Raw genomic sequence first — 26,192 nt, forward strand, 5'->3', positions numbered from 1 at the left:
CACCCTCTTACCTCCACAGCTGGTGACGCCCTTGGAGGAGTCTTGACCTTCATTTGACACAGCAGATCCATGAGCACCGCCAGCCTCTTCTCGTATTCCAACACGTCCTCTTCTGAGCTCGACAGCAGCTGCTTCTGGAGCTCCTGGTCTTTCTGGATCCCGCTGAGACTTGCCTCCAGCTCAAAGAGCTTCTGTGTCAGGTGGACCACCTTGCCCCTTGGAGCTTGTCTAGCATGGACAGGCAGGCTGAGTTCCATTTGAGGGAGGCTAAAGTCGCCAAAACTGTGTGGGTGATGATCTTCTTCGGATGTTTGGAACTGCTGTTGCAAAACCTCCTGGCTGGCTTTGTTGACAAGCACAGCTGCCATTTTCTGCCTAGAATCTTCCTCCAGTGAGGACACTTTTAGTTGCAGATCATCTGCGTATTTTTGAGTTTGCTCCACAAGGAGTTGACAGCGGCTGAGTTCAGTGTCTTTTTCACGCACAGAGTCCTCAAGCTCCTGAATGCGGAGAATGAGCTCCTTTATATCAGATGCTGCTCTTTGCTCCAGTGCTTGAACTTGGGCCTGGACCACTACAAAGCCTGCAGTTTTCTCTTGAAGTTCTGCTTCTGTGCTGTCACATTTCTCTCTTTGGGCCACTGCGCTCTCCTTTAAGACTTCATGAATCTCCAACAGCTTGCCATGCGCCATTTTGAGGGTATCAATCTCCTTGGAGGCCATGTCCATTTTCTGCTTTATTTCATCATATTCCTCCCTGCTTGGCGCATAGTCCTCACCGTGGGGCCCAACATGGGCATTGTTTTCATCACCCGCATCCCGTTTCTGCTCGATGTGGACCAGTTCTTGCTGGAGTTTGTCAATGACGGCATTCAGCTGGTCCACCTCGTCCTCGCTGTTGCTTCTTAGGCGTTCCTGCTCGCTCCGCAGGCAGTCCACCTGTGACTCCAGGTCCTTTATCAGCTCATCGCGCTCATCTAGTTCCTGAAAGCATGAAAAAGATATGAACTCATGATAATAAATAAAATTAGGGATGTGCCGATTGGTGTTGGCTGATTTTCATGAAAAAGTATGGAATTGATTAATACCTTTTAATGCCATTCAGAGACCCCCTCTCGCTGACATTGTTTTTATTTTTAGTCCCCTGATTGACAAGTGTGGCTAGCAGCTAAAGATGTGTCTCCATACACAGTGTGGAACCACTCCACTAAGTTAAAGTTAAAGTACCATTAATTGTCACACACTAGGTGTGGTGAAATTTGTCCTCTGCATTTGACCCATCCCCTTGTTCACCCCCTGGGAGGTGAGGGGAGCAGTGGGCAGAAGCGGTGCCATGTCCGGGAATTATTTTTGGTGATTTAACCCTTAATTCCAACCCTTGATGCTGAGTACTCAAACCACTAGACCACTGAGTAGGTGGTAAGATAGGGTAAGATGATAACAACCCTCTTCATTACATTACATTACCATTGGAGGACCAGGCTAGAAATGTTACAGGGGCGGGCATGCTAGTGGCCAAGCTAACTGCTAAGCTAGCTTTAAACAACACAAAGAAATAGTGCATAGTTAAGTTTAAGCAGAACGCAAACAGCTATTAAGAGGTAATTAACAAGTAGACATATCAGTCAAGAGCAGTACTTCTTAATTATTGTCTGTTACAGTTAATGTTTTACTTCCGTTTAGTAATTGTGTACTATTAACTTCATTTGTATCAAATAATTGTATGTAATAAAGAAGAATATAGAACTAGATTGAATATTGTGTTGATAAACTATCAATAACACTCACAATAAATAAATAGGTAATGGTATCTTACTCATTGATGATCGTTTCGGAATCGGCAGCATAAAACCCTAATCGGAACATCCCTAATAAAAATAACTTTAAGAAACAACCTTTGAGTCTCCAATATAAAGTAACATTTTGTAATCAAAGTGATTTATTATTTGGATATTATTGGAAACTCAAGGGTTCAATAACACACCAAAAACGGAATAAGTACTTACCAAGACAAACCAAAAATAAAATACAAACGGAGCCACCGAAAATGGAAGTAAACAAGACCAACACAAAATGACGCACAACCACGACGCTATGCACACACGAAATAGACTTGTATTTGCATTTCGTGCACACATATGATATATTTATACATATATTTTACCTTGATGCCAGACGTTTTCTCCATGTGTTGGAGCTTAGTGATCTGTTCATTAAGATGTACTATTTCCCTGTCCTTCTCCTCCATCACCTTCAAGAGTCAAAAGATTATAACGTGATGGAATTAAAAGAGTCCATAATCGGCCTCATTTCTTTTGGCAAACTGGTGAAAATGTCCTAATATTGTCAAATCTTTACAATAACAATAAGGACTTTTTATACTGGTGTTCCAGTCACATGTGTCCATAGAGTCTGTTTAAGAGCTTCAAACATTATGTAGGTCCTTTTTCGTGGACATGAAACTGCCTCAAACTCGTCTCCAGCTAGATAAGCATGTTTTGGGGTAAAAGCCCAAAAGCAGACTTTGCAACTCTCAAAATAAAGTTCAGAGCTCTGCTAATTACAATATCTATCAGTCAGAAACAGAAGTGATTACACATTTATTCATCCTATTGAGCTAATGTAGCATGGTGTTGCTGTTAAAAATGTGCATGTAATGTTAACATGGAGCTATTTTAGTGTTGCTAACGTGTTCCCTGTCTCGTTGTTCTATGTGACAGGTGTCAAAAGCAAGATGCGGCCTGCAATATCATTTTACATGACCCCGTGAAAGCCTGGATATGTGCGTCATTATAGCAACTCTCTTTTTTGATACATTTCTTTATTATTTCAATTTTGGCAGAATAACTTTACTGGATGCAATTGCATATCATCTGAACTTGAATGTTCTTTGATCGTGCACCAATATATTCCAAACATCTTTTGTTTTTTTTTCAACTTGACTTATGATCTCAAAGGTAATTATCCATACATTTGCAAGTAAACAATATGATAAATGCATAAGCAATTGTGTAATAATATCATGAGGTGATTATACATTTATCCATCCATCAATTTTCTGATAATGCTTGTCCCTTTCAGGGTTGCGGGAGGTGCTAAAAGTGCTGCATTCGGGCAGTAGGTGGTGTACACTCTGGACAAGTCGCCACCTCATTGCAGGGCCATATAAATATTTACTGTTACAAGCGGCCATTTCTGCAAAAAACAAGTTTGACATGCCCGTTGTATGTGATATCATATAAAGTCAAAAAACATCCTAGATTTTTATTATTATTTTTTACAAATATTGTGCAAGGGCGTAGAATTGGGTAGGGACGCTAGGGACACGTCCCTACCAATATCCAGCCGCTACTGTGTAGTCACTATCAATACAAGCGCTGCCCGTAATGTTTTGTCAATGATTATGGCACAGAAAGGGTTAAATGTCGGTCTCTGCAAGAAGTCCTGCCTCTAACCTAAATATCGCTCCCTGATTAGTTGCCGCTTTCATGCTAACTTACGTGTGATTGGCTGTCCCCGCAGTCACTCTTCACTGTGGAAAAAACAGTCCCACCTATCCAGACGTTAGCTCCAAATCAGCACTGCATCTCGTCTTTTCCTCCGCTTTTTTTCCAGGTGAAAGTCAACGCTCAGTCCCCTCTACCATTGTTAACCCTCCCCGTAGGTGAAAGTTAACCTTAAACATGTGAATTCAACTACTTTAGTCCGTTTTTTAACATCGTAAAAACATCAGCTGTCTTTTTCTACGGACTGCAACAGTCCGTTGTCATGGATACATGACAACAACTTCCATTCATAGCAGTCATACGTGCCTGAGGCGGAGTGATAGCCTACGCTGTGATCAGGCTTTAGAATAGTAGCCTTGCTCAATATTTAAACCACGGTTAACAGCCAATCAGATCGCCGGATTTCACCTTTCCGTTTTATTTTTTGAATTTTTTTTAGTTTCATGTAACATATTTACAGTACAAAAGCAGCAATAGAAAGAAGTAGATGAAGGGAAAAATTGTGAGTGATTTAAACACAAGTTGTGGAAAAGATTATTACAGTTCATTTATGTTTATTTACAATGTTGTATTGCATGAATGTATTTCTGACGTTGTTGATGGGCAGTAGGCTATGTTCATTGACAGTATGATGCACAGTTGCACTACAGCCCTACACTAAAGAGTAAAGATGAGAACTATTCCAAGTTGTCTCCTTTGCTTTCATTTTAGTTGCTTTACACTATAACATCTGAATGACGTGAAATTATGATTGCTAATGTAAAAAAAAAAAAAAGTAAACTTTCAGAGTGCTGCCTCGGAGCACTTTTGTGTCCCCACCAATCTCAAAATCAAACCTACTCCCTTGATATTGTGAAACCTCAGACATATTTAAAACAGTAGAAATTGTGTATAGTATGGGACCATTAATGTTAGCCTCTGGTAGTTAATAGACCTTTCTATTTTTAAAAGGCAAATGATTAGGCATCAATTAAAATAATTAATATTATTTAATTATATTAATTAATAATAATGAATATGTATATGATTTATTATATTGTTTAATTAATTATCATTAATAATCATTAATTTAAAAAAGGAGAATAAACTACAGCTAGTACAACACTAACCTAAAATATTTAACAGTATTTCTCAAAAAACATTTTCGTCTTTGCAGAAGAACAAAGGTTACCTGGAGGATGCGTTCCCTCGTTTCCAGGTACTGCTGCTGGCTGCTGATCTCCTTCTTCTGGATCTCCAGCTGCATGTGAAGCTGCTGCACCTCCTCGTTCTTGTTCTCCAGCTCCTCTCTGAACTGCTCCAGCTGCTCCTCCAGGTTACAGATCTGAGACGAAGAGAGAAAAGGAAAGTCGCTGAAGTCGAAATTGGCGCCGCAAGATTCCACAATCTAATCATATCTACAAGGAGAACGACAAAAGGTGCAGAGGGAACACTACTCTACCTCCTTCTCTTTTCGCTCCAATGCTTCTCTTTCAGTTTGCAACTGAGCCTCCAATGTGGTGTGCGTTGCCTTGGCGATGGATGTTTGGCTTCTATTTTGCTCATCCTTTGATACACAACAAAAAAGCACATTAGTCTATTTTCTTATTTAACACACATGCAGGCTAATGAGAGATGTCAGACGGACAGGACGTTTCAACAGTATTAAAAGTTTGTTGGTGAGCAAGGGAGTGGTGGATCATCTTATTGGCATATCTGGCCATGACGCAGCAACAAGCAGAGTATGGATCTCCTAAATGGAGTTGTAACGATAAGATGGATTCAGCCCGTTACAATGTGTTTATGAGTGAGGAAGGCATTACAGGAATGACCTAGCTTTGTTTATCCCACAATGGGAAAATTGTTTGGTTGCAGTGCAGATACCACACGTCTACAAAAAAATCAAGTAAAAAACACATGAAAACTATAGGAAAACATTAAAAAAGACAGAGCACATTAAAAAACATAAAAGGCCACAAAGCTAATGCAATCAGCTGCCACTTCAGCAACGTCATTACTACACAGTGTAGTATTTTTATATAGCCATCTGCCAAAAATAAATGAATGCTGGGCTGCCCCAGGCTAAATGATGGCCCTCGGCAGAACTTGATTTGGAGGCCCACCCTACCCATTACTATTTGTTTCACACATATTTTATTTATGTGAATAAATTCTCTGGCTTTTTTAATCAAACTTTAATTTAATTTGATGGATGTTTTATATAAAACTAAATTACTGTAAAAAAAAAAAATTGGTCAATAATTTATTTTTTTTTCGTCAAAATGACATTTTAACATAATTTTAACATAAATCTATAAACCATCCAAAATAATTTCCGACTGGGATTTGAACCCAACACCTCTGCCTTACAAAACAAGATGTTTTGCTGTGCACAAGAGCCAGTATGGAATAATTTTGTGGTAGCATTTTACATGAAGTGCCCCGTTAATCATTGACATTTCACATGCACTTCTTCATGCAAAACGGGCCCCCGGCCCCACCACTAATTGCGGGGCCACACGTAGCAGTCGTTTTCTGCCTACAGGGCTATTTTGTCTATATGGGAAACACTGCAGCATTAATAGCACCACTGAGTTCAACGAAAAAGCAATAAAACAGGTGTAACAAGCATGAGTTTCAAAAGCCTACATTTGAAAGTGCATGCAGAGGTAAATAAAGCTGCTGATATCCCCACATATAGTAGAAATTTACCCAAAGAGCTTTGCGTGAGTTCGCCATTGAAGTCAGCACTGTAGTCTATAAGCTCCTTTTTCTCAATCCTCTTTTTGTGGAGCAGACTGCCTCTTACATGCACATACTGTACATCCTTCGCTGTTGCCCTTTCTATTACAAAGTAGAATGTAGGTCTAACTTATATCTGTTAGTAAACTTGCTATAGAAGCGATAAAAACTGTAACATGACTGGTGGGGGGAAAAAAACGTAGTCAAAGTAGAGCCACGTAAATAGGACTGCCTACGAAACAGCACGTACTGAAGAGACAGTCAAAAAGGCTTGAAGATCGCCGGTAAAACATCATCTATGCAACATTTTAAGCAAAGAACCAACATTACATGTTATGTAGACCAAAATAAAGTGTTTTTGAGGGGAACTGCATTTTTTATTTTATTTTTCTATCATTTACAATCCTTATTTAAGTCGAGAACACACGTTTTTCTTTTTTTTATGCATTCTAAATCGTAAGTAAACGTTAGCAAAAGTTAACTCACAATGGCGTCAATGGGAGCTTGTCTATTCCACAAAGCCCCCTAAATAACCATCCAAAAACCACCAACATTACTCCATTTACATTTCTTGACCTAAATATTAACCAAGTATTGTGTCTTAAGAAAAAAACAAAAAACTTAGATTTATATCGCGCTTTTTAAACACTCAAAGCGGTCACAGAGAAGTGGGACTCAACATTCATTCACACCTGGTGGTGGTAAGCTACATCAGTAGCCACAGCTGCCCTGGGGTAAACTGACGGAAGCGTGGCTGCCAGTTTGCACCTACGGCCCCTCCGACCACCACCTATCATTCATTCATCATTCATTCACCAGTGTGAGCGGCACCGGGGGCAAAGGGGGAAGTGTCCTGCCCAAGGACCCAACGGCAGCGATTTTTTGGATGTCAATAGGTGGAAAGCGAACCTGCAATCCTCAGGTTTCTGGCCGGCCACTCTACCCACTACGCCATGCCACCCCCAAGAAGTATGCCGTGAGTAGTAGATTTGTTGTTTTTGAATGGAAAAGCAAATGTTGCGATGCGTCTGTGAAATTAATACTATGATTAAAATGAGCAAAATACGTAATACAATATTATATGTTAGTGTGGCTGCTGTTGGCAGGAGCTCTGTGCTCTTGGGTCATCCTTTTGTGTTTCCCTCTTGTTTTCATGTGTTATTATATACATATTATTTTTTTGGGAAAGTGTGACAAGGGGTGGCACTATCGTGACCTCTGCGGTGCTTTTTGTGGACTTCTGGATCTGCCTCCCGGGAGCCTTTTGGCCATGAAGACTAGCTGCTGGGTCTCCGCTACACCAGAGTCAGTTTGAAGAGACAGGGCTGTGTAGCTGCCACTGAGCGCCGAGACGGATAAGCTTCCGTGTCTTGGCTGAATGAGCAAGTATCGGACACCCCAGTCTTCTTGGACGTATCCTCGCTCATCCATGCGGACTGGACACTGGCCGAGAGTTGGTTGGCGGCCGAGAGTTGAGTCGGCTCTCTTGGTTGCTTTGTTGGGTCTGCTCCTGTCTCTGGCCATTCTCTCTCCACCCCAGCAGACGATGGAGTGGAACACCGCAGAGGCCACCACAGTGTATAGGTTTCTTTTACTTTTTATTCATAGCTGTATGAAGAAGTGGCTGGTTGCATCAGCTCCGCTGCTTTAATGTCTTTCATGTCCTTTGTTTTCTTTGATGTTTCCCTCTTACACACATGCAAGTCGTATGTGTACTATGGCTATGAGTTGGGTTTTTTTCCCTTAGCGTCAGTCTGGACCCTCTCTCCAGAGGCCCAGGCTTAGACTACTTTTTTTAATTTTATTCTATTTTAATCTTTTATTTTTTTCATTCCCAGAGAAGCAACATACAATTTGGAGTCATGTTGTTGTTACAGTATGCGGTGATGTACGTTTGATGATAGCTAAAATTAGTAAACTGCTATTATTAGTTAACAACACACAAATCCATTGTGCGTGCACGTGTTACGTGCGGACATAGTTTACGTCATTACGTGCTGAAACCCTATGAGGCATGATATTATTTAATACGCCCTCCAAGCATCTGTATAAAAGTTGCAAACAGCTCATTTAATCCAAATGTTTTTTGACATGACCCAAATTAAAAACCATGCACCCGGTGTCAATAGGAAGCTTGGCCGAAAAATTGAAAGAGGCCTTAATGACTTATTGGAATAAGCGGGAGTCAAGGTTTTTATTTGGGGTCTTTCCTAAAACACTTTTTATACACCAATAGCAGCGCAGCAGAGGCACTGGCTGACAATGGTTGCTAAGCATAGATCAGCGTCGTCATGACACCCCGACACATTGTTTTCTGGCTCTGTGAAGCCCCTCCCACCTCCTAGAGCTCCTATAAATCATTCTCCACACACACAGATCTTCTACCCTGCTGCACATCCACTACGCTTCCCACTCACTAGTCATCCCTGCTATCAATCTCTCTCTCTGTGTCTTTTATCACCCTGTGGCCCCTTTCCTAACCTTCTCCAGGGACTCGGCGCTGGTCAGCAGGGCCTGCTCCAGCTCGCGAATGCGGCTCTCCAGCCTGTCAATCTCCTGGTCGCGCTCTCCCAGCTCACGACGCAGCTGCTCGGAGCTGAGCAGCAGCTCACTGCACCAGTCTGCCTTCTCCTTAAGCTGATTGGTCAGATGCTGCACCTGGTAGTAGAGCGCAAAGCAAGATAAATAGAAAAGAGGGTCGTTAAATACAATTGCTTACAGATACTGCTTGCTACAGTGTAGCCGGCACATACACATACACGCTAGCTGGGAGGTCAGCTGATCCACCTGAGAAAGGAAGGAGGGAGGGAGGGTGGAAAGAAGTGCAAGGAGCTACGTGGGGGAGAGAGAGCGTTCATTCAGGGCGACGAACTACACAGCAGTACATGAAGCAAGGGGACAGGTGATTGAGCCACCGGTCAAATAAAGGAAGAAGGTATCTCACAGGTAGGGAGCAGGGCTGTTAGGGTTGACAACCCCAAAAAGAAGAATCCATAAAATTATTTAAAAAGTGATGTAGGAAATGGATCTACAGAGCAGGTTGTTTAGTTAACTTGGAAGAAAACCCAACTAAGTGTCCTTGCATCAACCAGGACCTTATTGTTTGTGACATTGAAGTTGAATAGACTTATCATTTAAATACTTAAACTCTATAAAAAAATAAGATATACATAAAAAAAAAAGAAATACAATCCACAACAAATTGTCATAATTGTTGTAGCAATACAAAACATGTATATTCTATAAAAATGACTTGCTTATGTAATTTTTGATGCTCATAAATCCTGGATTTTTTAAAAGGTATCTGTCCTTTGTGCATGAAAAAAAAATGCTGTATTGTTGATGCAATTACTGGATAGTGCTGCTAGCAGTGTTAAAAGGGCTGTTTTTGAAATTTGAAGGGGCCCTATCATGCAAAACCAACTTTTTTTTACCTATTGTTACCTGCTGTTGTTTAGTAGGGATCTGCATAGGTCCCGACAATTTGAAATCTAACCGTGAAGCCATTGCGGCGATATTTATAAAACAGTCTTGCCTTCTTTCATACTCCTGGAAAACGAGCCGTTTAGAATTTGCCCCATTGGTGCTGCCAGTGGATTACCCATATATTGTAGAGAATACCAAAGTGCTTTGCGGGGGTCCACCATTGTAGGCTAACTGTGTAGTCAATAAGCTCCTTCTTTTCCGAGATCCCGTGGTTGTGGGGAAAACTGGCTTGTACATGCAGATGCATCCAATGCTGTTGCCATCTCTCATACAAAGTAGCATATAGTTCGAACTTAATCTGTCAGTACACTTGCTATGGAAGCGAAAAAAAACGACAACAAAGATGACGGAGAGAAGACGTTGCCGAAGTGGAGGCACGTAAATAAGACCGCCCACAAAACGGCGCATACTGAAGAGTCAGTCAGAGAGCAGCTTGAAATTGGTCTGTAAAATCTAATCCATGCAAACATTTGGCCAATGAATCATCATTACATGTTATGTAGACCACAAGAAAGTGTTTTAAAAGGTAGGGGGAAAAAATCATAATGATCCCTTTAAACGAGCATCAGACTGTGTGCTTCTGTCAGGACACCACATTAATTACAATACGTTACTTGCACAATATCGCCGCTAAAGCAATGTTGCAGTTGGCTGACTAAACAGACAGGAAAAAGAAGCTATCATTGCTATTATGGAACAAGGTTTCGATACCTATCCCCAGATGTATGCACTATATGGCATCTATTATGTTGGACAAGTGCAGAGTTAAAGTGTGTATGTAAAAAGCATATATATATCGGAGACAGGTATGGACCAACACAGCTCATTAGCATTAAAATGGCATAGGACTCACTAAAAGTCTTAAAGCTATATTTTTGAAATATTGTTGATGTTTACTGTGCAACAAAGAAAGGGGAAGAGAAAAAGACAAACATTCTCATGAGTTTGCAAGAGAAGGGTTGGGAATACTGCAATGCACTAGTGGGTCTCCAGTGGTGGTGGGAAAGGGAGGATGGCAAACAGGTGGTTCTACGTGTAGCTAGAAGCAGTACCTTTACGCTTACTTCGTCCCCCTGCAAAGGCCAAGGAGAGAAAAAAGGCAGGAGATGAAGGAGCGGAGAGTGCGTAGGCAAAAAGGGAGAGAGGTGAGCCGGCCGAGGAGAAAGCACAGGGAGAAAAGAAGCACTTTCAGGTTTAAAAATAAGTAATAACTGCAGGAATGTGCCTGTGGAAATAAAATAAATTGTATTCTGATTAGTCTGTATGGTCAGTATGCCGGATTGTCATGAAATGAAATATACATACCTTAACCAATACTTTAGGTGTGTGTAACTGTGTACTAAGTACTTCACTTAGCACATTGCACTCATTTACCAAAGTTAAAATTTAATTTGAAAGTTTTAGCAGCTGTGATGCACACGTGACTGACTTTTAAACATTAACTGGCTTGTTTAAGGGGACAAGAATATAAAGGGAGTATTTTTTTGTCAAAATTAGGTACGCAACGATGATAGATTATGATTGTATAAATATACTCTGAGTAATAATCACGGTTTTACGATTACCACAATTATTATGCATTGATTAATTTCACAAGAAAACATTTATAAAATCCCAGACATTCCTTAACCTTTTAAAGTAATATTTATTACAGTCGGTTATAACTGTGACCAAATCACATAGAAACAAAAAGTATAATTAATAACATACACATTAATTCATAATTATAATATTAGTATTACACTAAGGTTAACTTTATTTTTTTCCCCCAGGGGTCAAGTGTTATTGTCATCCATGCCGATGTATTCATTTATAATCATCTATTTTTAGCTGTGTAAATAACTGGAATGCACATAATTAGATCCCATCGTATAGCGTCTGATGTTATGTTAGTGATTTACACTTGCTCTATGAACTTAAAAGGTTAATATTATATCAACACATACAGGAAGAATGAAGCTATCTAACATTAAATGGTCACTGAAAAAAAGCCATTGACAGGAGTTCATGTTACGGTTTGTTCACACCGAACTGACTCAATGCTAGGCTACTGACTTTAAGTGACACTTTTATATTTAACTACATTTTTCGTGAAGTAACTTGCCACAAACCTAATTGAACTGTCCTATTACGTATTACCTTTACTTTGGCATGTAAAGCTGCACCAAATTTGGATGTATTAGAGCGTGAGCCTTCGTCTTTAATGACTCCCTGCTTTTTTGTAAATATTCAAAATGGTCCCGCATTGCCAACTTCAGCTTCTTTTAGAGTAAAAACGGTTTGTTGCTTTGTTATTCTACCACTTACACCATCCGTATTGAGCCACAAGTGAACTTTTTTGATACACGGCTGAATTGTAAAACGATTGAAATCCCAGAAGATATTGCCATTTTTTGCCACTCTTTCAGGTGCACAACAAAATCATGTTGGTGCAATGCAGGCACCAAAAGTCCACAAAGAACAAGGCAAAACATACGGAAACAGGAGGGATATATCAAAGAACACATAGGAATAAGTGGGTTCCCCTCCGGCTTCCTCCCACTTCCAAAGACATGTACCTGGGGATAGGTTGATTGGCAACACTAAATTGGCCTTAGTGTGTGAATGTGAGTGTGAATGTTGTCTGTCTATCTGTGTTGGCCCTGCGATGAGGTGGCGACTTGTCCAGGGTGTACCCCGCCTTCTGCCCGATTGTAGCTGAGATAGGCGCCAGCGCCCCCCGTGACCTCAAAAGAGAATAAGCGGTAGAAATGGATGGATGGATGGACAAAGGACATAGGAAACATTAGGTAGCAAGAGCTGATGCAACCTGCAGGCACCACAGTAGTGCTATTTCTACATACATCCACAAAAGCAAACGCAACTGCACCATGCATAGACAAAAGACAAAACAAAAAACATTTAAGTTAATGTAGCATACTAGCGTGTCTCTTGATAGGTGCGTGTAAATGTGTGTTTTTGTTCCAATGCAGTCTGTGCGAAAAATAACCTACCATCATAATGTATGTTTGTAGTGAGTTGGAGGACTGAAACGCACAGTATAGTGGAGCCTTCTGCGCTTAAATAATTATGACATTTTTAATCACGGTTAATAGTAAAATCTGAGTAGCTTTTGTCAAAATATGACTTTGCTGTACAGTAAGGAATGATGCAGGAAAAGGAGCTCTGGATAATCAGATAAACCAACAATACAATACAGGCAATAAATCAGTAGAACCATTCCCAAAATGTCACCATTACTACCTAAGTTAGTGTTAGGTTACCATATCCGACAATGATATGCTTTTTCCTGTACTCCTCAATCCAATCAATCTATGTTTGAGCCTCACTAATCCTAACAGACCAGCTATCATGTAGCCCAACACTATTATTGCTTCTCAGGAAGAATTTTCACTCCTTACTGACTTTTATGGCATCCAATAAAAGGTTTTGCATTGCCAATTTCACACCAAGCAGCATTTGAATACAAGCTACTTTGGAAACATTAACATACTCTTTAACAGCAGAGGCATTCATCCCACTTTCCTACCATGTCAACAAGTTTGGTGTCGCTTTCAAGGAAGCGCAGGTAAATCTATCGCCTCCATTGTCTATTGTGCCCAGTTCTGTGCGGTGTCATATGCTCAACACAAGCATCTCTGTTAACACCTAGCAAAAAAAAAAAAGAAAAGTGTTACCTCTTGGCTTCTTTGTTCTGAGCCACTCTGAAGCTTCAGTGGATTTTTAAGCTGCTGCTCCAGTTTGTGGATCTCATTCTGGAAGACATCCCTCTCATGTTCGCGGTCCACAGCTTGTTCCTAAACCCCAGAAAAAGAATATTACAAACACAGTGTTCCTTACAATTATTCTATTTGTGTCACTTACATCCAAGAACCTCCTGTTCTTGTCCAGCTGTTTCTCCAGGGCCTGGATCTGCTGCTGGAGATCTCCAGTCTCTGCCTTGCGAGCATGCTCTAGCTCGGTCACCCTGTTGACCTGCTCCTCCAGCTCGGCTTCCAGCAGCTTTATCTGCTTCAGGAGGTCGGCACTCTCCTTCTCTGCCTGGCGCTGCACCTCCACCTTCTCTTTCATTAGCTTCTCTGCCTCCTCCAGCAGATCTAGGCAGAAGAAGGAGGACATCGGCGTTACTGCTTGGACATTGAATGCTATATTTTGATGTAAAATAAATGTCTTTGCAGATGAATGGGATGCTATTGAAGAATCTGGGCTGTAAATGGTTTTAATCCACATTAACAAAATATAATAATTTGCCTTTTTTACCGTTATGTCTTTTTCATATACAGTAATACCTTGTTTATCACTATTAATTGGTTACAGGTCTGACCATGGTCAATGAATTTCTGCAAAATATGAATTAATATTTATACATTTTAATAGTTCAAGCATAAGAAAATGTTTACAATCTTTTAAATACATGTTTTAACATTATGCAGCCCCTATTGACAAGAATAACACCCAGTTACCTTTACATTTGTCATTATAGCAGGGGTGTTCAAACTTTTTCCCCTAAGGGCAACATACTTAAAAATTCTAAAAACATTTTGTAATATATGTATATTTAAAGGTAAAACTGTGTTAGCTTTGCGTTATAGGTGACAAAGTGTATTAATGTTAGTTATTTTAGTATGAAAATTTCAGTTCTTCATCTCATCTTTTTTCCTACATTTTTATTGGTTTCATTTAATTTTGATAATATTCTGCGGGCCAACAAAAATGGAACTGCAGATACAACTACATTATAGTAATGCTGGCTAAGGCTGAGCCAATCAGTGGCCACGATACTGAACAGCACTATGATTGGTTTGGTGTCATCCAGCGGCCAATACCACCGTAGTATTAATATTTGTAGTTTATTTAGATATTTTGTGCTCGAAAATACTCTGGGACCAAAAATGTAGAATATGTTTAAAAAAAAATTCAAATATCCCCAAAAATTGCCAATGTGGTGAAGCCGCAATATTTGAAGCGCTGCGAGGCGAGGTGTACTACTGTAGTATTGATATTTTTAGTTCATTTTGTTATATTTACACTTGAAAATGCTTAATTTAGGCCAAAAATACATTTAACATGCTTAAGAAATTATTTAAATTAAATGTGTGATAAGAGTACATCTACAAACTTTGAAGTGTGATGTGGCGCGGGATGACTGTACAACTTTCTTTTGTTTGGTTAAAATGGTCTTATGGATCAAAGACAGATTGCCACCTGTTGTTTTGGCATGCATTTTCATGTGGACCGATTAGAAAAAAATTAAACATAGCCTAAATAGTGCCTAATACAGTTAATCAACTCTATGCTCAGATTTGTCCAACATCCCATTCAGCTGTCCAAGATGAACCTCCGAACACGATGCCCCTTCCGCTGCCACCATGGACCAACTCTCATTGTTTCACCCAGGATCAAACACCGAAAGAACAGCGTGACAATGTGTGAATGACAGTCCAGACATTGCAATATCCATGCCCAGTAGACAGGGATGGAAAGGAGGGGCTTTCTAAACAGCCAATCACCTCATTCGCACAAATAATCAATACATCAGACAGGGTAAATAAACCAATGCGGAATATTGACAAACAGAAAGTGATGGCGACATGTGAAAGCCGGTTGCTGCAATTATTCCATCATGCTACAATGAGGGCTATCAAAGAGATGCCAGGACAAAATCAGTTAAAAGCAAAAAAAAAAGAAGACGCAAAGGTTAGTGATTTGAGTAAAGTTGTGAGCCCAAAAATACAAACAAGCTTTGTCGGTGATGTCACTGGATTAGGGTTACAGATATATATCATGTCACTCGGCTAGACACTTGGAAAGAACATAGAAAAGGAGGGCTGAGCCATGCTCGATGTGGACACACCTGCTTCAGGTGCTGCAACCATTGCAGCTTCAACTAGGCCTACAGGAAGGAAAGCACAGGAGTTGAACATGCTCTTGTTTTTGTCATGAAATGAAAAGATGGCAGAAAAGCGACAATGTTGCTGTACGGTCGGTTATCAAAGGATGGAGAAGCAAAAAGCGTGAAAGCAAGGTGTTTCTTAAATAGCCCTGACCCAACATTGCCAAAGACTCACCTTTACCTTGTTTGATAAAAAGACAGGTTATAGTGCAAAATTAACAGCTTATATGTTCCAACCTGTGAATTTAGGTTTTGTTGCCCAAATACAAGTAGCAAATTACATCACATGTACTTACAAATTACAGTTTATTGGTCTCTATTGAAATTATTATAAAACATAAAATTTAAACAATTGAAATAACGGGTACATTGATCATGCAAAAGAAGAATATACAAATATGAGGTTTGAATAGCTTTTTATCCAAATCGTGTCAATTTTGATTATATGGCCATAATTCACACATAAAACTCATATAGAGCAATGTTTCCTAACCATAGGGCCAGGAGCACCTTCTAAAAAGTATCTGCGGTACTTAGTTGTAATACATGTTTTCACCACTTGTGGCAGTAATAACAATATCAAACAAACAGAAGACGTCTGGGGCTTGAAAGGGAACAGCAATTTTCTTTAGGAATTTTGGCGTTCTATCGTTCACAATCATTATGAGACAAGAAGACAAAGGGTTTTTGTTTTTTTTGTTTTCTAACATAAAATGTGTCTTGTTCAAGGTGGCTAGCAATTCACTTAATGGGAGCAATTACCTCTGTGTCTAAATCTCTTTAAAAATGCAATCAAAAACCGTCAACCATACTTCATTTATGTTCCGTAACCTGTATGATAATTAAGCGGTTGCGACATTCTTATTGTAAAAACGAACACTGAGGAACTCTTTTTCTATCGTGGTAACACATCAACGTGCTTCGGTAATATCCGTAAAAGCTAGCCATGGCAAAAAAAAAGTTAGCTTTTAAAAACAACACGAAACGAGTTTGAGTTTGTAATGCACAACACTTCAATACGACACTAATTTGTACTGACTGAAAAACATGAAAAATCATATTACAGTATCTGCAAAGTATTATCCCACATTTCATGTTCTGTTTGTACACAGCTGAGCTAGCCTGCCATCGTATGTACTGTAGTTGTACTAACACGCATGACGTGCTGCGTGTATCAAAATCGATATTAAAGTGACTCACTCGATGGACAGTTGTTTTTCTGGTCCGGCACGCTGGGGATGTTTCCTGTTGATTTTGGGTAAGCAATCCATTTATGTCGAAATGGCTGTCTCCAAGTTCCACATTTATGGCATCAAAATCGCTTTCATCCCACTCTCCCGGCTTTTGGCTGCTCCAATGTCTCACTCTTCCTATGTGCTCGCATGTAAAAGCAGCAGTATATTTAGCTTTAAAGGTTTAAGGTTGTAAACCCTCATTTGTTCAAAAATAGTCATCTTTGTTGTGTTTTACCAAGTCTGCCATGATTAGTAAACACACTAGTGTTTGATCCGTGCGCTGCTATGGAAACAGAAATCAATACGTGTAATAAATCAGTCCAAAAATTGTTAAAATGATCAAAATACAGTAAATATTTAACATACTACATATTGTTACAAACGTGTCCTTTACTACATTATACTCTTGCAGTGTGAATATGAAAAGTTGCTGGAGAGTTTTAAGCTGTTTTAGAGGGGTTTGTAGGCAACGATGACTCCCATTAGCCGCATCTTTTAAGAGTATTTAATCTTTTTAATAAAAAAAACAAAACGTGTTCTTGTCTCTCATGATTGTGAATGAAAATACATTTTTAAAAAAGTGCATACGAAAAAATTATGACTAAAGTGATTAAGCTATACTTTAATTTGCACTTCTTTTTTTTGACGGTTTAGTTAAAACAAGATTTTCATTATTAATTTTTTTTATTTGTCGTAGCAAAACAAAATTGTATGTAAATGCACTTTTTGGCAGTCATTTATGAATCTCTTCTAATGCAGTATATTTGGTTAGTACTTATTTTTTTAATCCGCCAAACTAAACCTAAGGTTTATGTGTTAGTTATATATCAATTGACAAGGTTGCAAACTGTAATTAGGTTAGATGTCATTGGTAAATACAATTAAAATGAAAAAAAAGATTAATAATTCAGCGTTAACATTTGAGTGGGCCCAGGTCCCCTTTGTAGTGAAAAAATTGGGCCCTGAAGTCAAAAAGGTTAAGAACCCCTGATATAGAGTATCCTGTTTCTTAAAGGAATTCTGAGATACGTACAAAGCTCACGGGGTCCTGCGCCTTCTCTCATGGCGTCTTGTTGCCGGGACGTCAGCTCCCGCTCCTCCTGCATTTGAAGCTTCTCCTGCTCTAAATCCTGCAGACGACTGCCCGTAACCTACATTTAAAAAAAGAAAGAAGTGGTTAGTTGAGGGTTGCAATGTCGGCAAACTACAACCATAATGATAAACACTTCTACCTGTAGCTCTTGCTCCAGGCTCAGCTGAAGCGCTTCCTTCTGACGTAACTGCTCCTCCAAGGTGGCTCGTTCACCATTGTAGCCGTCAATCACATCTGCGCATAGACAATAGTGGCCTAGTGGTTAGAGTGTCCACCCTGAGATCAGTAGGTTGTGAGTTCAAACCCGGCCGAGTCATACCAAAGACTATAGAAATGGGACCCGTACCTCCCTGCTTGACACTCAGCATTAAGGGTTGGAATTGGGGGTTAAATCACCAAAATGATTCCTGGGCGCAGCTACCGCTGCTGCTCACTGCTCCCCTCACCTCCCGGGTGGTGAACAAGGGGATGGGTCAAATGCAGAGAGCAAATTTCACCACACCTAGTGTGTGTGTGTGTGACAATCATTGGTACTTTAACTTTAACTTAAAAATGCGGAAATACATGCATTAAATATCAAAACTCAGCCATGGACCGTTTCGGTTGCTTTTGTAACGCTTGTGCATGAGTGGTGTTGTGACACACATCAGCCAAAAAGCTCAAACAATATGACCGTAGCAAGCACAAACACATTCCTACTGTATAATTGAACACAAGTGAGAATGTCTGACCCATTTTGCTTGACGAGTAGAACAGGACTGAGATGCAAACACAATGAAATGCTTCATAACTGCACAGGTCAGCAAGCATTATGCTCCAGGATGGCATTTGGGTCATGGATACAGGAATACTAGGTGTAAGGCCAGGAGACTAGATTCAAATGCTAAAATGTCAATAGTTGCATTCTGTGTGGTTACCAGCGAGACAGAAGGTAAATGTTGCTGACTGAGCAGGAACCAACATGATGTAGTTTGCCTAAGGAGGGTTCTCTCCAGGATACACAATTGTCCAAACAAATGAATCATGTGATATTCCTGATATTCAGTCATCAAAACATTTAGGTCCATAAACCATTGTATTATTTAAATGTAAATGTACTTGCAATAGTATGACATAACAATTGCATGTACTGAATGCTCCATGCAAGCGTTTGCCACTGCGTATGGGCTGCAGCTGACGTTATTTTAGTAATAGAGTAATCTAACGATTTGTCTGTTCGAATAAAAGACACTTAACTACCTCAATTAATATTTTAGGGAAAAAAGTTAATAACCTTTTTTTCTCATAGATGCACGATAAACATTGAAATTGTACTCTTAACAGCAATAAAAACAATTGCTGTTCACCACCACACAAACCACGGCACCCACACACCACCACTCTATTTCCATGCGGAAACTATGTCTGCTTATTTAAAGATCTGGACATTCCGTGGTCCAGATTTGATAAATTTTCAGTAACACTCAAACGATTATACGAAGCAACAGAAAATACTTTTGTACATCAATGCTTTTTTCTAATCGATTTAATTGATCCATCATTGCAGCCCTCCCCACATTTTTATTTATTTTATTTCCCCCAATTGTTTACCTGTATCTCACCTTTTTTGTAAGGGGCGCCAGAAGTCGGCAGACCCGTCAGCAATCCTGTTCTGTCTCCCTGTAATGGGATTGTGCTGAAAATTGTAATTTCCCCTCGGGGATTGAGAAAGTATGTCTGATTCTGATTCTGTTTCTGATGGTGTTGTTGTTTTGTGGTCTATGGCTACACATTTAAGCCAGCTATAACCTACATAGGTTTGCACAAAAAACAAACATGAGATTTCTCAAGTCAAACAAAGACTAGAAAAGGAATGGTCTCACCCGTTTTCAGCGTTCCCAAAAAGCCAGAAAGTTTCTTGTAGTTCTTTTTGATAAAGAGAGTGGGCTTGTTGCTGGTGTATGCATGCAACAGTTGTGCCCAGAGGACCAACTGTCTCTGACAAGGGTGAGTTGTAAAGCTAGCTGCTACCCAGCAAGACAGCAAAATACTTTCTTCCAGCTAAAAGCACAGGTGGTCTCCACTTCTATTCACTCTCCTTTTTAGACAGCTGATAGGATCACTCAACAACAACAACCCATACGACCGTTCTGGCTTTTGCTTTAACATTTAGATGTGGTTCCTTAAATTTTGGTTGGAAATAGGCTTGGATGGAGAGATGATAAGGTACATGCACCAATCGGATTCTTGGGTCAGCTCGTGTCTGATGCAATAGTCACGCTATTAGTAAAGCTCACCCTCAGCTCGGTGTAGTTCCAAGGCCAACTGCTCACGTGCCCGGGCCTCCTCGGACAAACGGTCCTGGAGCTCCTCCTGCTTCTGTAGAAGTTCACTGATCTCCTGGTTGTGCCGGAAAGACTCCCGCATGAGCTCCGTCTGGGTAAGGCGGGCATGCTCCAACTAAGGACATTAACAAAATTCAAAGAGGTAGATTAAGTTGGCTATTCGACCAGAATATTAAATGCCAGTAAAGCAATTGGCAGGATCACAATTGAGCTAAACAGAGCATCCAAATCAGAAGTACTAAATGTCTGACTTAATACCTCACCACTGAGCATTGTGTGTGTAATGGCAAATCATTTTGATGCAGTTCTTGTGCAATTGTACCTGACTATTAAGTGACCTCAGTTAAAAAATGTCACAGGGAAATAATATCCTATTCTATTATATACAATCCCCGTTTCCATATGAGTTGGGAAATTGTGTTAGATGTAAATATAAACGGAATACAATGATTTGCAAATCCCTTTCGACCCATATTCAATTGAATGCACTACAAAGACAAGATATTTGACTTTCGAACTCAAACTTTTTTTTTTTGCCATATAATTAACTTTGAATTTAATGGCTGCACAACGTGCAAAGTAGTTGGGAAAGGGCATGTTCACCACTGTGTTACATCACCTTTTCGTTTAACAACACCCAATAAACGTTTGGGAACTGAGGAAACTAATTGTTGAAGCTTTGAAAGTGGAATTCTTTACCATTCTTGCTTGATGTACAGCTTAAGTTGTTCAACAGTCCGGGGTCTTGTTGTCGTATTTTACGCTTCATAATGCGCCACACATTTTCGATGGGAGACATGTCTGGATTGCAGGCGGGCCAGGAAAGTACCCGCACTCTTTTACTACGAAGCCACGCTGTTGTAAGATGTGGCTTGGCATTGTTTTGCTGAAATAAGCAGTGTCGTCCATGATAACGTTGCTTGGATGACAACATATGTTGTTCAAAAACCTGTATAGACCATTCAGTATTAATGGTGCCTTCACAGATGTGTAAGTTACCCATGCCTTGGGTACTAATGCACCCCCATACCATCACAGATGCTGGCTTTTGAACTTTGCGCCTTTAACAATCCGGATGGTTATTATCCTCTTTGTTCCGGAGGACACTACGTCCACAGTTTCTAAATATAATTTGAAATGTGGACTCGTCAGACAACAGAACACTTTTCCACTTTGCATCAGTCCATCTTAGATGAGCTCGGGCCCAGAGAAGCCGGCGGCGTTCCTGTGTGTTGTTGATAAATGGCTTTCGCTTTGCATAGTAGAGTTTTACCTTGCACTTACAGATGTAGCGACCAACTGTAGTTACTGACAGAGGTTTTATGAAGTGTTCCTGAGCCAATGTGGTGATATCCTTTACACACTGATGTCGGTTTTTGATGCAGTACCGCCTGAGGGATCAAAGGTCCATAATATCATCGCTTACGTGCAGTGATTTTTCCAGATTCTCTGAACCTTTTGATGATTTTACGGACCGCAGATGGTAAAATCCCTAAATTCCTGGCAATACCTCGTTGACAAATGTTGTTCTAAAACTGTTCGACAATTCGCTTACAAATTGGTGACCATCGCCCCATTCTTGTTTTTGAATTACTTAGCATTTCTTGGAAGCTGTTTTTATACCCAATCATGGCACCCACCTGTTCCCAAATAGCCTGAACACCTGTGGGATGTTCCAAATAAGTGTTTGATGAGCATTCCTCAACTTTATTAGTATTTATTACCACCTTTCCCAACTTCTTTGTCGTGTGTTGCTGGCATTGAATTCTAAAGTTAATGATTATTTGCAAAAAAAAAAAGTTTATCAGTTTTAACAGCAAATATGTTGTCTTTGTAGCATATCCAACTGAATATGGGTTGAAAATGATTTGCAAATCATTGTATTCCGTTTATATTTACATCTAACAATTTCCCAACTCGTATAGAAACAGGTTTTGTATTCAGGTGACACGTGTCATCATATTGCTGCCATTACTCTTCACAGCTTTGCATTATCTCCGAGAGCAAAGGTCTTTTTGCGACATTATGCAAACCAGGAAGTGGTGAGGGTTTCTTTTTGAAGTCACACAAGCCTTCCAACACCTTACGTGTGGTGATATTTAATTCATCAAAGAAGCTGTAGGTTGGTAAAATATTCAACAGCACCTCTCATGCGATAGTTTCCGAAGGTGCATCAACTTACTGTATAGGGAGGTGTGGGCAGAGAGATTCTGGAGATGACTTTAAGTAGGTGACCATTTGTCCTGTGATTGACATGAGAGATGTGCGTCTGGACCAAGACGGCATTCTTCTCGGTCAAGGTGCTGTATACCGGAAAAGGTCGGGGAAGGGGGATCCGAGATTCCACTTCGTACACATCCTGGTCCTCCCCTTCCACCCATTTGGTGCTCTGCGTTTTAGAATTCCAAAAAGAGCGGTAGGAATCCATGGTGAAGGACGCTTTTTGATATGATGGAGCTCCTTGTCAAGAGTCATCAGAAAGAGTTTGCCACGATCAAAGACCCTGCCGGGCAAGCGACAATGAGAATCCTGTGGGGGAAAGCAGCAGTTGCGGTTTGCTACCGAGCAACGGTTCCTATGTGTTGGCACACAGAGGGGACACAGTCAGGTGAGATCCCAGTTGCACGTAATCATCTTGTTGAGGTAGAACCGGTCTCAGAGGGAAAGCGCCCAAAAAGAGCTTGTCATACTCAGCAGCGGGGGTGCGTCCCGTTTAATTTCATCGGCTTAAAGGGCATTCCTGAACACACCAGCAGGAGCTCCTCCAAAGCTTCCATTTCCTTTCCGTATCTTCTTCAGTGATTTGCAGCTCTCTGTGCTCCTCGTGACCTCCTTTCTTTAGTGGGAAAGCACATTATGCTTCTCACAGATCACATCCCACTTCTCCCTTCGGAGATTCCCAAACAAAGCTATATTGCCGTAGCAACAACAAGCCTTCGGGGCCCCCCACATTTAATCATTCAGTCAAGGCGACGGCCAGCCGAGGGTGAAATGACAGCGGCTGGTTCTTGAGTGGCTTTCCTTTTTATTCCCTCCCAGGGTTTGTTTTCACTCCCACTCCGCACATGATCGTGGCAAGATAACTCACTAGAGCTGGATCGCTTCTCTCGTCAGGCAAGGTTTACTTACCCCTGTCACTCTGTTAACACTCACGCCACCTTCACAAGAAAAAAAGATCAAGTCCAACATGTCCCAAGCCGTTTTTTCTCACTGAAGTGGACTTTCATATCTCGCACTGATCGCAGTCAGAAGTACTCTCCTCAGTAAAACCAAGAGGGAGGGAGGAAGGAAAGGAGGTGTGGCTTCAATTCAGAGATTCAGGTAGATTTGCAAATAGATCTACCCCCTCCTCCTCCTCACACACACACACACACACACACACACACACACACACACACACACACACACACACACACACACACACACACACACACACACACACACACACACACACACACACACACACACACACACACACACACACACACACACACACACACACACACGCGCGCCACTCCCTGCACACAAATAACCAGCAGACAACACACACACCCTACACAAAGTTGTAAAACCAGATTTCCTCCTTATGCAGTCACAAGCACCACAAGAAACAATATTTAAAGAAAAAAAATCTAAAAACTCAGACATGCCAACGCTTGGTCTGACATAATGTCATACTTGAAAGACATGCAGGCAATTGCAAGTGACATAGCAAACACTTCACTGCCCCAGGTAAATATTTTACAGCGCCGGCTTAACAAAAGCAACTTTGCATCCCGACTGGTTTGTGGCATCCATTTCTGCCTAACAGGCAGAAAATGACATGAATAGCAGCAAGAAAATCATTAAGAAAACCATTATAGACCCTTTGTTTACAAGTGAAAAATCATTAAAAATTAATTACTGAGCAGTGAAATGTATTTATGTTAGTGGGATGTAATTTTTTACCAACTCAGTGAGCATGTGTAAAAAATAGGTCATGAAAATGTAATAAAAATATTTAAACCTACATGCTGGTAATGATGTCAAAGGATGCTGAATAAAAGTGACGCCCAGCTTAGACTATTTTTAGAAAAGCAAGACAAAACCCATCCAAGCGTAAATAAGAATTTCAGCCACAGGGAGGATGCACCGTGCACTCAGTTACAGTAACACGCTCACTGGCCTAGTTAAAACTCGCTCTGACTCAGAGGGACTAACACTGACAGTGGGCGCACGCCATGGGCTCCCTGTAGTGGGGAATGGAGGCGGACTTCCACCCGGCCGGACTATAATAGACTGTTAGTGTGAGACAAAAGTGCCATGTAAATACAGCTCGTATCTATGGGTGAACACTAGAAATGAAGCGACTATTAATGGGGGGAATTTTCCAGACACAAACAAGTCTGACTCATTGCCATTATGCATGCGAAAACCCAATAGAAGTGACTTTTTATCAAACAAAAAATATACTCCAGTAGAAATAACCAGGAGCTGACTGCCAAAACAGTTGCTTTTGTTTCGTACCTGGTTGGTGGTGTCCGTGATGACCATCAACATCTTCTCTAAAGCTGTCTGGAGGCGACCGCTGATGCCCATTAGCTGCTCCTCGTTCGCTAGCTGACCATCGTATTCACCCAGTAGAAGGAGGCCCTCGATCATCTGCTGGGACACCTCCATGCCTGCATCTGTTTCAGCACCCAGGCAACTTGTTCCGGAGTGACCTAGTGTGACGGTGCATAAATATATCACGCACACCCTTATCTATTTTCAATTGCTTTTTTTTTGGCGACAGCATAACCAAATTACTGTCATTGAAATGTTGCTATCCAGCTGTATGTGTGGAGCTCAATTTGCTACTTGTTACTATCACAACATGTTGCTGTTGTGTTGCGCAACACATGTTCATAAATGACCATGTGGTCAAAAATAGCAACCTTTCATTTTCTTATTAACTCAAAGTCATTATTACGATTTAAGAAATTAACTGTAATCTACTTTTCAAGTGCTACTTTTAATTAGTGCCTCATCTTTTTGGTGATTTAGGTAAATCAACAAAACAAATATAACATGCCTGCATCATCAAGTCTGGAGGGAGGCTGTGCATCCTGTAGCCCATCGATGGAAGAAGCATCACATAGACTTTGCATGTGGAGACCCATGGTTTCTTCAGCTGCCGCTGTGGTCTTTAGGACGTCGGCCAACACCCGACTAAGCCTCTGGTTAGCCCTGCACAAAAGGATTCTGAAGACAACATAGGGATTTATGTTAGTCCATACTCTAATATATTTGTTTCATTACAGTTTATCGTCATAAAAAGTTTGTACGTCATCACCTTTCATTGTCCTTGTCGATGAACTTGACACCATCCTGCGATGCCCCGTGGTCTTCCTGTTGCACAACTTTTCCTTCATAGTCATCTTTCTTCTTTCCCATCTGCACGGGTAAAAGGGAGAAAACAGAAAGCAGTCCCGTCATTACGGAGCTACAAACTTCATACCAGTGATAAGCAAGCAGCAGACAGCAGAGAGCCGCTATATTGTCCATACGCAAATTCAAATCAGGCAACACCGTAAACAAACTAGCCTTATATATTTCGACTAATGCACAGACAGAAAGATACACTTGAACTCCCTGGTTGCAATGGGAAACACTAGTTTCTTTGTGCTTCCATGGAAACAGGTGCATATGGGATGCAGAGAATAAGATGTGTTATAGCACCATCTTATGGTGAGACGGCAGTAAGGCAAACGATTACACTGACAACAGCCATACACTGCATATTATTATTGACTTGTACCTTATTCTCGATGAGAAGCCTTTTAAAATATATTTTTTTAGGAAAGTGTCAATTTCAGCTTTTGTATAGTATCTTGTTACCCTATGCATCTGTACCTAACAAAGTGTCAGGAAGTGTACATTTGGAGCATCTCACAAAGAACCTCTTGTATTTATC

At 40.6% G+C, this 26,192-nt stretch overlaps 1 protein-coding gene across 6 annotated transcripts in view; it reads right to left on the reverse strand.

Moving 5' to 3' along the window:
- akap9 (A kinase (PRKA) anchor protein 9) overlaps positions 1 to 26,192 on the reverse strand; it is a 108,134-nt gene that overhangs the window by 18,385 nt on the left and 63,557 nt on the right. For 4 of the 6 annotated variants that reach the window (XM_061897538.1, XM_061897539.1, XM_061897536.1 and 1 more), the window contains 14 exons: positions 25,572 to 25,672; positions 25,311 to 25,480; positions 24,764 to 24,960; positions 20,210 to 20,372; positions 18,073 to 18,167; positions 17,874 to 17,991; positions 15,567 to 15,605; positions 13,577 to 13,809; positions 13,390 to 13,509; positions 8,708 to 8,884; positions 4,947 to 5,051; positions 4,677 to 4,829; positions 2,164 to 2,250; positions 12 to 983 (listed from right to left, as the gene is read on the reverse strand). In XM_061897538.1, the coding sequence (XP_061753522.1) occupies positions 12 to 983; positions 2,164 to 2,250; positions 4,677 to 4,829; positions 4,947 to 5,051; positions 8,708 to 8,884; positions 13,390 to 13,509; positions 13,577 to 13,809; positions 15,567 to 15,605; positions 17,874 to 17,991; positions 18,073 to 18,167; positions 20,210 to 20,372; positions 24,764 to 24,960; positions 25,311 to 25,480; positions 25,572 to 25,672 (2,730 nt within the window). The remainder of the gene's footprint in view (positions 1 to 11; positions 984 to 2,163; positions 2,251 to 4,676; positions 4,830 to 4,946; positions 5,052 to 8,707; positions 8,885 to 13,389; positions 13,510 to 13,576; positions 13,810 to 15,566; positions 15,606 to 17,873; positions 17,992 to 18,072; positions 18,168 to 20,209; positions 20,373 to 24,763; positions 24,961 to 25,310; positions 25,481 to 25,571; positions 25,673 to 26,192) is intronic. The other 2 variants (XM_061897537.1, XM_061897541.1) reach the window with 2 other exon arrangements.

This window comes from Nerophis ophidion, linkage group LG04, assembly GCF_033978795.1.
Source record: "Nerophis ophidion isolate RoL-2023_Sa linkage group LG04, RoL_Noph_v1.0, whole genome shotgun sequence".
In the NCBI taxonomy this organism is placed as follows: domain Eukaryota; kingdom Metazoa; phylum Chordata; class Actinopteri; order Syngnathiformes; family Syngnathidae; genus Nerophis; species Nerophis ophidion.